The sequence below is a fragment of the Leptinotarsa decemlineata genome, unplaced genomic scaffold (genome assembly GCF_025532065.1).
Source record: "Leptinotarsa decemlineata unplaced genomic scaffold, Ldec_3_MD MMD2_tig00000576_RagTag_RagTag, whole genome shotgun sequence".
NCBI lineage: Eukaryota > Metazoa > Arthropoda > Insecta > Coleoptera > Chrysomelidae > Leptinotarsa > Leptinotarsa decemlineata.
Window position 1 is genome coordinate 7,570,257 of NW_027412551.1, and position 17,088 is coordinate 7,587,344.

Genomic DNA, 17,088 nt, shown 5'->3' on the forward strand with positions numbered 1-17,088 from the left:
TTTATTATTCAATAATTTCAAATTGAACGGAATCAAAACAGATCCGTGAACTAGGCCTACCGGAAAAACCATGTAAAAAAAACGCGCCGAGTACAGTACCTCAAAGGTGGCGTAGAAACGCGTGCATATTATGCCGATTACAACTCTTCCAACTTTTTGAATCGTTATATCTCGGAAAAGGTGGCTCTTAGGAAAAAAAGTATTCAAACTTTTTTGTAGATAATTATCTGGTCTACAATTTTTATCTGAACTATTTTCATGATAAAACTGACCATTTTGCTGAAAGTCACGAAAAACAATTTTTTGTGACCTCTGACCCCGAGTAAATCCTACCACTTTTGAGCTGGGTGCGAATTTTTGTACCTCCACTATTTTTTGGTCCTATTTGATCAGATAAATATACCTGTGCAAAGCCAGGTTGGGACGCTAGATTTTAAAGAAATAAGTGTTAGTTTATTATCGTTAGTTCGTGAGATAAAAATGATATTAAAATTTGAATTCGACGTATTTCGAAGTTATGATATGTATTTCTCGTCAATCGAAAAGGAAACAAGCCTGAACTGTACATTGATCTCGATATAAGTCATAAACTGAAATAATTATGACTAAATAATTAATTATATTGATGGTCTTCAAATTCGAATGAGTGGTAACACACTTCGGTAGTTTCGACAAAATGAAACACCGCTTTGGTATCTACAATTTCATTAGAACAACATAAAATTAGTCACGGCACCGGATAAAATGTTTTTTTTTTGTCCCAAATCTTTCTTGTTCAGATAAGCAAATTGCCACATGACTACCTGATGAGTTTATTAAATACTGTTACACAACCGACGCTTATTCATATATTCTAGAATATCTCGAACGAGTATTCAAATGAGCTGTTTAATAACGGCATATCATTAATATTGTCCTATCACTTCGTGAGCTGGGAATTTCATTAGATAGTAATGTCTATCAATCCATCACTCTCAGCTAGTTTGAAGCACTTCGCAAAAAGATTTTTTTTTCCTTTTTATCGGTCTGTTAATGGTTATGACCATTTATAAGAACTAATCAAGAGTAGGAAATGAAACAGAAAACGATCATGGAACTTTCAAGTGAACCCTGCCCACGGATATAACACAAGGTCAAATTACTGATATTAGCAGAAACACTTTGATCAAACGCCAGAAGCATAAATGACTACTTATTTGTTGTTTCGCTAAAGGTATCGTTAAACTTATAATTACCTGGGACGATCATTATGACAATATATGCAAATCCTAAAAGCTTGATCCCAATAACGAATATATCAAATATTGACATTATTTAGGTAAATATTCAAATTGATTGCGTCAGAATTTTATTGATTATTAAAAACCGTCGAGGATTATTTATGCTATTGGATAACTAATTGGAATTGGCTCAGATAAAAAAAAACAAATAAATCACAACAGATTTTTTGACGCGGATTTAATTTGAAATTCTATAGAAGGTAATCCATATTAATTATAGTTGAGACTAAACTATTTGTTTATTCGTGAATATCTATCAATGAAAAAAATCAAAATAGAAAATAACAACGTAAGTATAAGTAATCAGTTGCAGAAAATATCCTGTAAAACAAACATTCTTACAAAGTTGCAAGGTCATCCGTTGCGCTCCGAAATACTCGAGGGTATAACTGTGGCACCCCCGAAACCAGAGGCAAAAGGTCACCTGTTTATTTTATATGGTTGTTCTTACACTTTATTGTCTCTGGAGAAACAAATCTCCATCAGTCCTTGAGGGTGGAGGAAGAGTACAAGCATGCTATCGGTATGGAATATACAAATGTGCACTGGTCCGTCTCAGAAGTGGACGATGAAGGGACTACGAGAGAATGTGCAGCTCGTAGATGAAAGTATACTGCACCATCTGAATGCCGAAAAGATGTATACTTACCTCAGGATTGAACAAGGCCATTCACAAGAAGCAATAGCAGTGAAGAACTCTCTCCGCGACAAGTATAAGCACAAACTTCGACAGATCTGGTCATCGGAACTGTAGAAGAAGAACAAAGTTGTTGCAACGAATATGTCTGTCATTTCAATCTACCTCTACTCCTTTGGACTCGGAAGGAGCTGTATCAACTCGACGTAGAGACCCGAAAAATGATGCACCTCCACTTGGAGTTCGCATCCCAAATTGTCCGTTCCAAGGTTGTATTTCCCCCGATAACAGGGAGGCCATGGAGTTTTGAGCTTGGAGTGTCTACATGACAGAATGTAAAGTCGTCAGGAGTTCGGAATCCCTTCTCTGCATGGTCTGCGATCATGAAAGAGCAGGAATTTGAACATTTCTCTTCGTGGCAACCGCCCAAGCAGCTGGTAAACTCGGGTTAGTTTTCGACACTGAACGAGGTGATCACAACTATGTCACCCGTTCAGCAAAAGGCTCATATAATAGCTGCAGAGATAATTTCACCCCTGAGGCGACACTAGGATAAGCCAATGCATGGGACCTTTTTCAACAACACTGAAGATCTTGGCTCATCAAAGCGGCTGACATTCGCTTACCTCAGATTGAATTGGCTGCAGTCGGAAACATAGCCATCTATCTAATCTTTTTCTCGACCACCAGAGCAAGACTATATTTGTCGTGGAGTTTTCAGGTTCTGGCGGAAAAAATATCGTCCGAAGAGAGAGTGAAAAACAGATAAAATATCGAGATGATCTCTTTGAACTCCACACACCCTACCCAGACCAATCTGTTCGGCTCTGCCGAACTCTAAAAAAACCTGATTCGGTCCCCACCACGGCAGGCAAAAAGTATTTCATTATTTTCTAAACAGAGGCGACACACACTGTCTTCCGACAGTTCGAGTCTCTGCATATGATGATTCAAATGACAGTGACCTGTAGGAGAACCTGTTAGACGTCGTAGTTCATCCCTACTGTAGTCCAACAACTGTTTGGTATCAAGCTTCGAAGTATTAATAAACGCCATCCATAAATCTTCTTGCCATCCAGGTGATCAATGTTTGTTTGGCAAAGAATAAAACGATGCCAATGACAGGTTCTGGTCCGATGAAGCTGCTTACAGCACTTTCTTTCGCAAGGGAGTCAGCAGCTTCATTGCCTTCTAGGCCAGTATGGGTAGGAATCCAGACTTCATACAATCTGTTGAGTCTTCCTATCGAAGAGAGTCGTTTTTGGCTCGGTAGGAGCCAAGAGCCACACTAAAACAGAAATCTGAAGTTATCGGGGATATGGCCCGATCAGCGCAACATTAGCAACATAAAGATAATATTTTTTTTCGCACATGACATATAACAAAAAAATATTGTACGCATAACACATTGATGAAAATCAATAGACGGGTCTAACTGATGAAGCTACCATGTAGTGAAACTCGTCTCCAATGAAACTTATTGTGAAAATTCTGTAATTATTATCATTATTCTCGAAAGTGTAGAAATTTCACCAATATGTGTTTGACAACAAACACACGAAACAATCGTACGTAGTAGAATTTTTCACCGATTCGTCTTATATTTTTAAAAGAACAAGAAAGAAAGTTATCACTTTGAAAAAATGAGTTGTAGGTATATGTTGTGATCGCGGTTTGATTTTATTTTCAATTTTTTGAATCTTCTCATTTATAAATCTTTGGGATGATCATTATAACCAATAAAATTTTTGATGAAGGTAAAGTGTTTGATTCCTCTCTAAACGCTATTTTGATGACTCGAATGAAAATTCAAATATCTATCATTTATGTGATTCTTTTCTATGAATACTTGTTTCAAAATGATCCGAACATTCAGTTATTTGTTATTTATTGCTCAATCAATTTTGATCGAACATGGATATCTCAGCTCCGTCACGCTGGAACCCGCTTTGAAAAAAATCTACTTTTTTTAGCATACTTTACCTACAAACGATACTCATAAATGTAGTAATCTTCCTTTTTTTTGTAGTCTTATCGGTTACTGAGGAAGCACTATTGACATTATTGACATTATTCTAACTACGAAGGACGAGTAATAATGTGTCAAAATGTTCTGAAATAGGTTTTAAATAGATTGTAGTTTATAGTAGTAACAACAAAATATTACTATATTTTATATTCTTTTGAACCATAGCAAAAAAGCTACTATAACAAGACTACAAATCATAAAATAACAATTGTCCGTAAACTACAAACGATGAAGTTGATTGTAGCTGAAATTAGATGTTTGTAGTTACCATTAAACACATAAAAAATGAATGAAATAGAATCGAGTATTTTCCAACTGCATTTGTAGTGCATCAAAAACAAAATTTTAACTACAAACAATATTGTAAATGCTGCAATAACGAGACCAACTCATACAATAGAACTCGTTTAAGAACTACTAATAATTATATAAAATGTTGAACTCTTCAACGACTACAAATTGCTTTATCAAATGCCCTACAGTACATTTGTAGTGATTCAAAAGCAAAAAAAAAATTTTTTTTGTTCATTTTTCGTGGATGAATTTTTAGTGTGATACAATTTTTTTTACTATTCACTATTCAAATTGTCAGTTAACTTCGGCTATCACAAAAATTCAAACTTCTTTGGCATTTTTGAATAACCTATTTATAATAAAAAGTGTAATTTGCAATAAATATGTAGGTAATTTAATTATTTAATTCGATAATTTAAAAATTGAATATTCTATCTCTTTCTCTCAATTTATCAATGAGTATTGAATATATTTCATATGATTTCTTTTATAATTCTTTTGAATAATTCATGCACAAACTTAATTGAACGCAAAATCAATTTATTTTTATTACTAATTGTAATATATTATTCCAGTATGTTGACAGCAAAAAATACAATTCACTGTAACAATTAATCATAAGAATTAAATTGTTGAATAAACAATACGCTCTCTGAGTAACTAATGAAACTATAAAAAATGAACTCAACTACATTCATCAGCATCGTTTGTAGTTGAAATTTTGTTTTTGATTCAATACAAATGCAGTTGGAAAATACTCGATTTTATTTCATTCATTCATCTAATTTCAGCTACAATCAATTTCATCGTTTGAGGACACTTGTTATTTTATGATTTGAAGTATTGTTATCGTAGCTTTTTTGCTATACTTCAAAAGAATAAAAAATAAAGTATTATTGTGTTGTTACTACAATAAACTACAATCAATTTAGAACCTATTTCAAAACTTTTTAGTTTAATTGTATTCCGTAGTTTGAATATATCAATAGTGCTTTCTCAGTAACTGATGAGACTACCAAGAAATGAACTCTACTACATTGATCAGCATCGTTTATAGTTGAAATTTTGTTCTTGATTCACTACAAATGCACTTTAAAAAAAACTCGATTTTATTTCTTTCATTTTTAATGTGTTTAATGGTAACTACAAACATCTAATTTCAGCTACAATCAACTTCACCGTTTGTAGTTTGAGGACAATTGTAATTTTATGATTTGTAGTCTTGTTATAGTAGCTTTTTTGCTATAGTTCAGAAAAATATAAAATATAGTGATATTTTGTTGTTACTATAATAAACTACAATTCATTTAGGACCTATTTCAGAACTTTTTGGCACATTATTACTCATCCTTAGTAGTTAGAATAATGTCAATAGTGCTTTCTCAGTAACCGATAAGACTACAAAAAAACGAACATTACTACATTTATTTGTATCGTTTGTAGGTGAAGTAGGCTAAAAAAAAGTAGATTTTTTTTTAAAAGCGGGTTCCAGCGAGACGCAGCTGGATACCTCTCCTATGAAATGAGGCTATACTGAAAACAATTTCATACCAAATAAATGTTCTAACACCCAGTACACTCTATATATGAAATTGATAATCAGTTTCGAAAGATTTCAAATTTGGCATTCATACAATCTTATACTATTTTTACATATTTTCTAAAAGAAGTATATTTTATGCGAATTCCATATATTTTTCTCCTTCTTGTAGTATCTGTAGAGTAGGGAGGGTGAGTGTAGACTCATAGCACTTAGACCACATGTGACCCATTGTACATCCTCCCGAAGAGTTGTCCTCCTGGGTCATCGTCCATCTTGTCTTTCCAAGAAGGTGGACAGGTCACTAGGAGACATCTCCTTTGGCAGGTATAGGCCAAGACTCGCCGAATACACACTCTCTTTGGCAACCTTAAGGTGTCTCACGGTGGCCTTCGCGAAGGTTTTGGAAGATGCAGCGACATTACTGTCGTTGTACGGCTTCTTCAACCTTCTTGGGGTTCCCTCCGTGGAGGTGCACAATTAAGGGAGCTTTCCGGCAGGGGCAGCCGGTTCCTTGCCCTTATTCAAGACGGAGCTCTTAGCGCCCGATGCAGCAACTGCGATTGCTGTTGGAAGTGGAGTGGAGGACGAGGAGGGGGGACTGGGAGGGGGGGAGGAGGATGAGGAGGGTGCACTTATAATTTCTGCCACTCCTGCCTCCTTTGCTATCTTTCTTCCTTTGGCCTCGGCGCCGCAAATGCGCTTACACCTTGGCATTTGTATTACATCACGAGGTAATCTGCTATGTCCAGCCTCATTCTAAGCGGTAGATTGGGGTGGACATTTCTGTTCATCCCCAGCCACCGCCTTAGATTGAGGTGAGCCCTTCTGTCCAGCCTCGGGATTGGTGTTTGTGTTTGTTGTTTCGGTTTTTGTGTTTTTTTCATTCATGTGTGTTCCCACGAGTAGCAAGGAAAGAGTTGGTAACCTCTGACAGAACCCCACATTACCAGAGGTAAGCTTTCTTGGGGTACACAATTAATAACAGGAAGTTTCACTGACTTTAAGCTGGATGAAGCCTAACTGAATTTTGATTCAAACGTGCAACCTTGATAGCCTGGAACATCGAAGAATGGTAGGAGATTTGTCTCTCTTCTATATATACTTAGGGGAAGTGTTCAAGAGACTTGGCACATTTGATTCTACCAAGAGCGGTACATATCAGAAATACGCGACAGACTGTGACTTATCATCGTATTGAGGTTCAACTCAGTACACCTCAAACTTAACTCTTTGAGAACTCTTTCATCTGAAGAACTGCTTTTATGTGGAATAAACTTCCTGAGAACGTTTTTCCAAATGGATTTAATCTCCAGCTATTCAAATCCAATGTGAATCGCTACTTTCGCACACGAACCGCTTAGAGAGCGCCTTACAGAATTTTCTGTAATGCTTGTGTTGTGCCCTTAAAAAACATTTCTGGTCAATTTAGTGATTTGGCATTTCATATGGTTTATTTCAGAAAGTTATTTGAATCTTCGGATATGAGAGTTCACACAAATAACGTTGACATAATATTTATAAAAAAAATACTTCTTGACCGAGTTTTCCCAACCATTTTCGGACATGTGTACAAGAATTGTGGCAGAGCCGCCATTCACCAGTTCTCGAATACATTATACTCCAGTAATGATTAGGTATTTCAATACAAACAGGAAACAAGGTGTTTATTTCTTCCCAACAACTACAAGAATTGTTGGAGAGAACACCGAACGCATCGCTACATCTAACTGTAGATATAATTTGTAGGAAGATAAAATAACATTCTGTGTTCTGTATGTTGGTAATTGTTCACTAGACAGGCTATATTCCGAAGATGATTTTCTCACAGTTTACGACTTTCTTCAAGGTTGAATGAAATAGAGATGTGAATGTTTCGATTTATAAAGTTATCTTTTTGTGAAGATCGTTTATATATTATAAAACCAATTAGCGTGGAACATAAACCTCACCGAAAAAATATATGAAGGTGAAATGAGCTAACTCCCAATTTTCTCATTAGAGATGCAACGTTAAAATATAATTTTGCGCGAAAAGGTATTTTCCGTAATGGAAATTTAAGAAAATAAAGTCTTTTTTGACTAGTAATGCCACTAAAGGTCAATTCATTTTTGGACATTTTTTCCAGCTCATGAATATTTTGAAATTTTCAGAAAATATTCATGAGCGAGAAAAAATTTCCGGACATTAATTTGACCTTGCGTGGTATTAGGTAAGAAAATTCCACATCGAATTGTGATAGAAAATCAAATAATTTTAAAATTTATTTTTCATTCTCAACAATGTATCAATATATTATGTGAACAAATAAAAAGCAATCTGTCAAAAATGGTCTGTTATTGTATTGTTTTGTTATTTGTCAAAATAACGTATTTTGAATGGTTCAAAATTAGAGGTGTGGAATTTTCAAATAAATCAGATGTGATTTGAAAACTTTTCATATACCAACGAAATATGACATCAACAATCATGATGACTGTCAAAGGGTGAATTGTCCAATTATAATTGCGAACGATTTATTCAAATTTCTTTTTGAGTCACACTAACTATTCAAATCGAAATATTATCAAATTAACTATTATGAAAAGAATACAAATCAATGTTACCCAACACAGTTTACTTTCTTTTTAACATCAAATTTTTAATTTTCATGTTTGAGAACTCAGAAAATGATGAAAAATTAGAAATGAATTCAAAATATTTGAATTTCGGAGTATAATTGGAGAATAATAAAAAATGATTTTGAATATTTTGGTTTATATTGTTATATTACATATACACTTTTCCTAAAAATAGTCAAATTCTCCATTAGATGTTCATCCTTAGTCCCGAGTACTTAGGGGATTTCAAAAGAAATGTTCAAACCTCCTTACTTTTGAGTTACAGGATCCTAAGTAAGAAAAAAATTGTTATTTCCATCATAACCTCAATAATTTCCCAAAATTGTTCATTAAATTTACCGCACGCCTTCTAAGCATCAACAGCCATTTTTTGAAGTGGAACATTTTTTTAGGTTTCAACCAGTGTCGTCCATACAGGAATGTAGACCAGATATTTCTGAAAAGAAATGTACGTCACTGCTTTTCCTCGAATTGAAAACTAGTTTCATAATATCAATTCATTGCATGGCAAATTTGATTTTTTTACTTTTTTTCGTCCAACAAAAATAAAAGCGATTTATATGCTTGGTCAATTTATCAAATGATTTTAAATAATTGAATTATGTTAATTTAAGTTAGTATTACTTTTGAAAATCTTGATTCATTTATTTGCGTGAAAATGACCTCAATATTTTTTCATGACTTTTGATAAAAAGAGGCTATACATTTTGTTATCACGGAAACGATGGCAATGATGAAATAATAATAGATACATTTTCAACAAATATTTATTTGAGTACACGGATTTTCTCTCGAATTGAATTCAAAAATATAATATGTTTCAAGGGTATGATAAACTCGGCAAATTTCACAAATGCCTAGTTTTCAGATTGCTGCAGTACCTGTATGGACTTGCCAACTGTTAAAAATCTAAGAATGTAAACTTTCATGACCGAAGATAACTATATGGAGGCTATTTTCCAGGTTTTTTGGCCGTGGTCTGCAGGTTTTTATGTATGACGTTTCGCCTACTGATGCGGTAGACATTCTCGAAAGCGATGTGGTAAAGTCGCAATACCACACCAGAGCTGGTGCTCTGGTTCTTGTTCCTGTTGTATCCAACACATTAACTACTATTTCCAAACTGGGCGCTCTATTTATATCGTTCTTTATTGTATTACCTGTTCGTGTTCATGTACCTATAAGGACAGATATATGTTTCAATTATTTTGCATTTATTGGAACCATCGGAATATAGATTTCTATCGATATGAGATTGAAATTCACTTTAGCCCCTACTTTAACGCCCGGCGGACTAATTAATCGCCCGCAGGATGATAAATTAGTCCGCCGGGGGATTTTTTCGTACTGCTTCTCGCAAGCGGCGCATAATTTCAAGATAATACTCCTTATTGACCGTACGACCATATGGCAAGAACTCCTGAAGCACTACGCCACGGTAGCACTTTTTTTGTCTTGGCTCTCCTAGACTCTTCCATCAGGAAGATTGATATTTGGTATGGCTGCCATAACCATATACCCATGATTTGTCAGCAGTTATGAACCTTTTAAGCAAATCTGGCTCGCCGTTGACGTGATTCAACAATTTCTGAACGATGCTCAAAATTTCAGAAAAAATTGCTTGGCATAAGCTGACCGATATGTTGGCATCCTCAGCAACTTCTCTAAGAGTGATTCGACGATTCTTCATATAATCCAGTAACTTTGTCGCCTGAAAGTATGGGGAAGTATGCGTCAAATCCGGTAGTTATAATTTTTTGCAGACATGTTTGTGATGTTGGCCTAATAAATAATCAAATGAATAATCTCGGAAACTATTGGGTCTACAGAGACGACAGTTCTAGTATCATATTGTAGCAAATTTAGTCTACTTTATAAACTTACAAAGCAAGTTTTTTCGAAAGCTAGTCCGCCAAAATTTGAAAAAACCTGATTTTTTCGCGGTTTTTTCGGTTTGTGACAAAGTTGCGTAAAGCGCTCGAGGTCACAAACTTGGACTATTCAATAGGCCAACATCATGAACAAGTGTGCAAAAAATCAGAACTACCGGATTTGACGCATGCTGTGATGTATAAAGTTACTGGACTAATAACTATTTTCTTTACTTTTTCAACATTTTCATCGGTTATTGATGTACTGTGGAACATCCAGGGCGAATATCGTCATTCATATCTTTTCAACCTTCTTTGACAACCTTGTAAACATTTTTCTGACTCAGAGCACAATAACCGTATGCCACTGTCAAGATTTCAAGTGGTTTTGAGCACTTAATTCCATTTTTTCACACAAAATTGTATGAACATTTTTTGATCCATTATTTTCGATTGCAGAAAATCGCCGAACACGCCAAACAATTTATTTCTGTCAACAGCAAACTGAAAATTTATGTTCATTTATTTATTTATTTATTATTCATACAAACCTTGAGGTTTAATTACATGAATAAACAAGTAATTACATGATCCGAATTAATAAAATACAAAGTCAAATGAAATTCACAAAATTTACAATATTCAGAAAATGTAGACACCTAAAAATTGTTTTACCTACATATAACTATATTGTACAATATGTGAATTGTATTATATAGAGATAGAAATTAAATGACTCAAAATTGTTTTATGGAAGATTCTGGTAGAAACTGTCCATTCTATTTCCATCAGTGTGTTGAGTTGATTTGCAAGTCGAAACATGTTTACCGTAGATGATCTCGAAATGTTAAATGATGGAGGAATATTAAACATCGAAACCGGCGCACGTTGAATCTAATCAAAGATATACAGACAGATTAAAATACCAGAACTGAGATTTGTCGTCTATTTTCAAGGATAATATCTTAAATTCATTCCTTAGAGTTGTGGATCTTTTTGTCTTGTAGTTAGGATATACGTGATGTTTTTTTAAGTATAGTAGTCTTTAAAATTTATTTTGAATTTTTTCTAATCTTTTCAAATTACTTCGAGATTCCGTGAACCAAATCAACGAACCAAACTATAGCCTGCTCCTAACCTAGCTATAGTACAGAAGTTTAAGCGTGTTGATATTATTAAAAGTATTCGATTGTCTTATCACAAAACCTAACATTTTATTGGCTGACTTCGCTATATTCTCCAAGTGTTTGTCAAATAAGAATGTGCTATTATAGGTAATACCTAAATATTTGATTTCAGTGCTGCGTTTCATGCTTTGTCCCCCCAATAAATAATTGAAAATATATTGTTGCTTCATATGCGTTATAGTCAAAACAGAACATTTACTTAGATTGAAATGCAATATATTCTTATAAATCCTTCTGTAACATAACACAATCTCTCACCGTTTCTTATTTGATATTTTGAAGTCATCTGCGAATATAAGGCCTTCTGATGATGTTAGCACATTAGGCAAGTCATTAATAAAGATTACAAAATGAAACGGCCCAAGGTTGGAACCTTGAGGTAGTCCAAAATTTGCTTCAAATTGTCCCGTTGTGTGTCCAGTATGTTCAGTCATTATGTATCTGTTTTCTAAGTAACTTTCAAATAAGCAAATTAGGTTATATGATAATCCAAAACTACTCAATTTCTCTAATAGTATGTATTGATCAACTTTATCGAATGCCTTACTGAAATCAGTATATATGCTAAACAGCTGAAACTGTTCGCTAATCGAATGTACGTACGCCATGAAATTTGAATATTGACCATATTTTTTGAACAGTTCACGTATATTTTGATTTCGGAATAGCATGGAATGTGAACATTTAATATGAAAAGACGTGAATGATAATAGAAAAATATAAAAAACCGATTTGTGTAGCTATAATGAAAATGAATGAACAATAATTGTGTTTTCAACATTACAATGAAAAATCTTAATCTGAAGTCCACTACAATTTATTATATTTATTATTCCTTTGATAAACACATATGCATTTGTACTCTAGACTAAGCACTGTTCATTAAAAAAATACCAATAACGCTCTGAACTAATGTTAATATTATTTCTGCAATTTTATCAACAGCTTGAACATTATATATGCGTCCGCAGCGGTAAATATTGCTCATACTGTTACTAACAATACATTTATGGCAAGAAAAAATTATTATTGAACGTCGATAAGCTTTACATGTGTTTAGGAATTTTTATAATTCTACAACAAATCACGCAATACTGTAATAATGTTAGGTTTCATGCTTAATGGACATTCAAAGTGAGTTTAAGGTGTGTAGTTAAATGAATTGTTGAACAGATAATATTCCTAGGAATAGAGTCAATTTTCAAGGAAACGGTTATGTTTATGAGATTTATTTGGTACGTGGAACAGATATGTTCTCTACGAATATGAATAGGTCTCATAAAAATCTTGGATCTCCTATTTCGATATGCAATATGCAAGATAAGTTGTTGATAAATAAAATATGTGTCCCTCAGAAATGCATATTGCATTTCAGTAATACCATACAGAACGAACTTACAATTTTCTCTCTCCACAACTTGACTGACTTCTCCATTAAGTTTTTTTTTTAATTATTCAGATCAACAAAGGTGAAAATTATTCAAAGAAATCAATAAAAGCAGCATTTACTTTTTGAGTCTCTCACACTGGCAAACATCATGAAGATGTTTTTGTGCTAATATATTAAACGTGTGACGAGAAATAGTGGGAAAAAATATTTTGTGGGGTGAGTTTTCTGTATGTTTGAAAAAACTGCTGGCGAACTGCCCTTATTCAAACTTGTATGAAGTGCATGTTCCAGGCTCATTTCATAAAGTATAGGTCACAATGGCCATGAGTCGGTTGATTTTTCAACCAATTCCTGATCAAAATATTTTTCTTCTTATTCTTTTCCCTATTCTTATTCTTTTCCCATCAAAGATGCACCCTATGCAATAATCAACACTTTTTCTGCATACTATTCTCGAACGACGATTGCTGTATCTTTCCACATTTCAATGTGACCTAAGGGTGATGTACAGATGTTTACGATAGTTTGGAATGATTAAAATGTCTATTATAGACATAGTTTGGATAGTTTGGAATGATCAAAATGCATATTGTAAACATTCATAACGTTCATTTCGATGAACTTCTAGAATCTTCGAGACCCCCTCTATACAGGGTCCTGCAACAGTGGCGCGGTGTTCCATATCTCTATATAGGAAGCAGATAGGAATCTAATTTTCTATAATATTACCTTATTGCTCGAGCTCGACAAAATAAAAATATTGGCGGTCACACAGGGTGTTCGATTTTTTCTGGGCGGATCCCAACTGTGTCTTTTTAAATGGCAACCTATATTTTTTATCGCTTTTTCGGTTTCTTCATAGAAAATAAAATAAACTTTATGTATATCAGCACTTCGAAAATATTGATGGTTTTCGAGATATCTAGCATGACAGGTTTTTTTTTCCAATATTCGTCACTCAGAATATTTGAAATTATAAAGTGGTGCCAAGTCCAGTTGAAATTTTTTTTTGGTCGAATATTCTACATTGGTAACTCTCTCAAACGATATATCTGAAATCGACCTGTGATATACAGGGTATGAAAAACCGCTTGCCAAATATTGTAAATGAAAATTTGCAAAATCTTCCTTAGATTAAATGGAACACCCTGTATATTATTGATCCATAAGAAGCGCCAACGAAACCTCTACAAATTTCATTAAGTATTCCCTATGGCTAAGTTCAATAGTTTTTCTTAAATGAGCATTTCTTTCGAAAAATGGTCATTTTTTCAAAGCGAAATCCATTTGACGACTGATAAGAATATACAAAAAATACCCTTTCCTTAAAATATCGCCCATTCCTAAAATTACCTGTTGCTAGATAAACAAGTTGCGAATTACACCACAAAATGGACGTTCTTGAATAGTTACAATAATTTCAAAAATCTCGGAATTTGTGCCATATTCTTTCGGTCTAAAACAACCTTTCAGCGAATGAAATATTTATTGGAAATCAAGTAGTCTGGCAAATGACAGAACAAAATATTTGGCTGCAAATGAATATTGAAATTTTTAGTCAATCGTGAAGTTGAACTGTCGGTGTAATTTCATCAGAATGTTGTTATCAAAAAGTGATTTGATTGATATGATTTTCATATTAGGTGAATCAGACAGGAATTGTTTATTGGCAAGTAGAATTTATTCTCAACGGTATCCAGATAGAAGGCATCCAGATGAAAGATCTTTCCGAAAGGTCTTGGGACGATTCGTTGAAACTGGATCTATTAATTATTCCAAACATGAGCGCATCAAGCCAGCTACTAATGAAGATAATGAATTGCAAGTTCTTCTTGCTGTTGAAGAAGATCCTAGTAGGAGTCAACGACAAATTGGGGAAATAGTGGATATAAGTGAGAGATCAGTGCAACGAGTATTGAAGAAACATCGCTTGCATCCATACCACGTTCAGTTACATCAAGAACTACTGTATGCTGATTTCGAGAAAAGAGTGAGATTTTGCAATTGGGCCATGAACAAAATTCGTCGAAACGAATATTTTTTCAATAATATTTTATGGTCGGATGAATCGACATTCCATAAAAATGGATTTGTAAATCGACATAATTACCATTATTATGCGACAGAAAATCCTCACTTATTGAGACAAGTGGATTATCAACATAGGTGGTCGATAAATGTCTGGGGAGGCATCATTGGAGAATATGTAATTGGTCCATACTTTTTTGAGGGACATATGAATGGTGCAATGTATCTCAATTTCTTACGAAATGATTTACCAGGTTTGTTAGATGATATTCCTCTTGAACTCCGCAATAGAATGTGGTTACAACATGATGGTGCACCTGCTCACTATTCGGCAGAAGTGAGAGATCATCTAAATGAAGTATTTCCCAATAAATGGATAGGACGGAATGGGCCTGTACGGTGGCCCGCTAGATCACCAGATTTGACGAAACTAGATTTTTTCTTATGGGGATACATAAAAAATATGGTTTACGTTGAGCCACCAACTTCTCCCGAAAATATGCGACTTAGAATAACGAATGCTTTTCGCAGCATTACACCAGCTGTCTTGCGCAGGGTAGAACAGTCTTTCAAACATAGACTTCAGCTCTGCATTCAAGAAAATGGAAGACATGTTGAACATATTTTATAAAAGTTTCATTATCAACCTTAATTAAACTCTCCCTTTTGTAGTTTTGTAATTTGCCAGTTGACAAATTTGAATATCTAGAACTCAAGCTCTGAATGAATATAATAACATGAAAAAAATAGTTATTTATAATGTTTCTTTCTTTTAACTTGTTTGGTTTGATATTGCACGATTTATGAGTGAAATTCTGCATCCAATGAAAAAATAATTTTCCATTTAGCAAAAAGTGATAGGTACATACATTTATTTCGTTAAAAAATATTTGTTTGGACACCTTCTAATGTACAAAATTGAAACAAGATATCTTTCGTATATTTTTATCAGTCGTCAAATGGATTTCGCTTTGAAAAAATGACCATTTTTCGAAAGAAATGCTCATTTAAGAAAAACTATTGAACTTAGCCATAGGGAATACTTAATGAAATTTGTAGAGGTTTCGTTGGCGCTTCTTATGGATCAATAATATACAGGGTGTTCCATTTAATCTAAGGAAGATTTTGCAAATTTTCATTTACAATATTTGGCAAGCGGTTTTTCATACCCTGTATATCACAGGTCGATTTCAGATATATCGTTTGAGAGAGTTACCAATGTAGAATATTCGACCAAAAAAAAATTTCAACTGGACTTGGCACCACTTTATAATTTCAAATATTCTGAGTGACGAATATTGGAAAAAAAAACCTGTCATGCTAGATATCTCGAAAACCGGCAATATTTTCGAAGTGCAGATATACATAAAGTTTATTTTATTTTCTATGAAGAAACCGAAAAAGCGATAAAAAATATAGGTTGCCATTTAAAAAGACACAGTTGGGATCCGCCCAGAAAAAATCGAACACCCTGTGTGACCGCCAATATTTTTATTTTGTCGAGCTCGAGCAATAAGGTAATATTATAGAAAATTAGATTCCTATCTGCTTCCTATATAGAGATATGGAACACCGCGCCACTGTTGCAGGACCCTGTATAATCATCACTAAGTATTATTAATTAGATTCTCCGGCTGTCTGCCGATTATTCTGAACTGAATGAACTGAAAACCTACCAAACTGATTTTCATATGGTTTTCACCAATGGACGAAATTATTCAAGAAGCTTTATGTGTATAATTTGTTAATGTTTTGTGTGAATTATGTGATGGTATTTGTTATAAATTGGGCGGTGGTGCTACCTATGAGAGCTTTTATAAAAAATGATGCCTAATACCTCTAAGATATAAGAAAACAATTCACTGCTTACTGTTGTTCTTCCATAGGTGAACAAGAAAGTCCATGACAGCACACCTTACCCATTTTAATATTCAAAATAATGGTCACATATATGATATGGTAACTAATAAGGTATTAACCCTTATCAAAAAAATGCATGCACATAATATCTTTCGCAAAATTGAAACTATTCCTGGAGAAAATTAATTCAAGCGGCCTGTCGCGAACATGTGTGATGAAGAAATGTGTTTTTGCGTTGGTTTAGTTTGAAGTAGTGAATTATTTCGAAATTTAAGATCACATCTGCTGTTTTCTGATGTCTTCAGGTAAATAGGTACTCATCTATTTCAAAAATAAAATTGATACTTTTGT

General features: G+C 33.9%; 1 protein-coding gene across 1 annotated transcript in view; it reads right to left on the minus strand.

Annotated features, from left to right (window-relative positions):
- Positions 1–8,781: 8,781 nt before the first annotated feature.
- LOC111506347 (lysine-specific histone demethylase Su(var)3-3) overlaps positions 8,782–17,088 on the minus strand; it is a 327,809-nt gene continuing 319,502 nt past the window's right edge. The window contains exon 7 of the mRNA XM_074174323.1: positions 8,782–8,837. Coding sequence (XP_074030424.1) covers positions 8,797–8,837 — 41 coding nt within the window. The 3' untranslated portion in view covers positions 8,782–8,796. The remainder of the gene's footprint in view (positions 8,838–17,088) is intronic.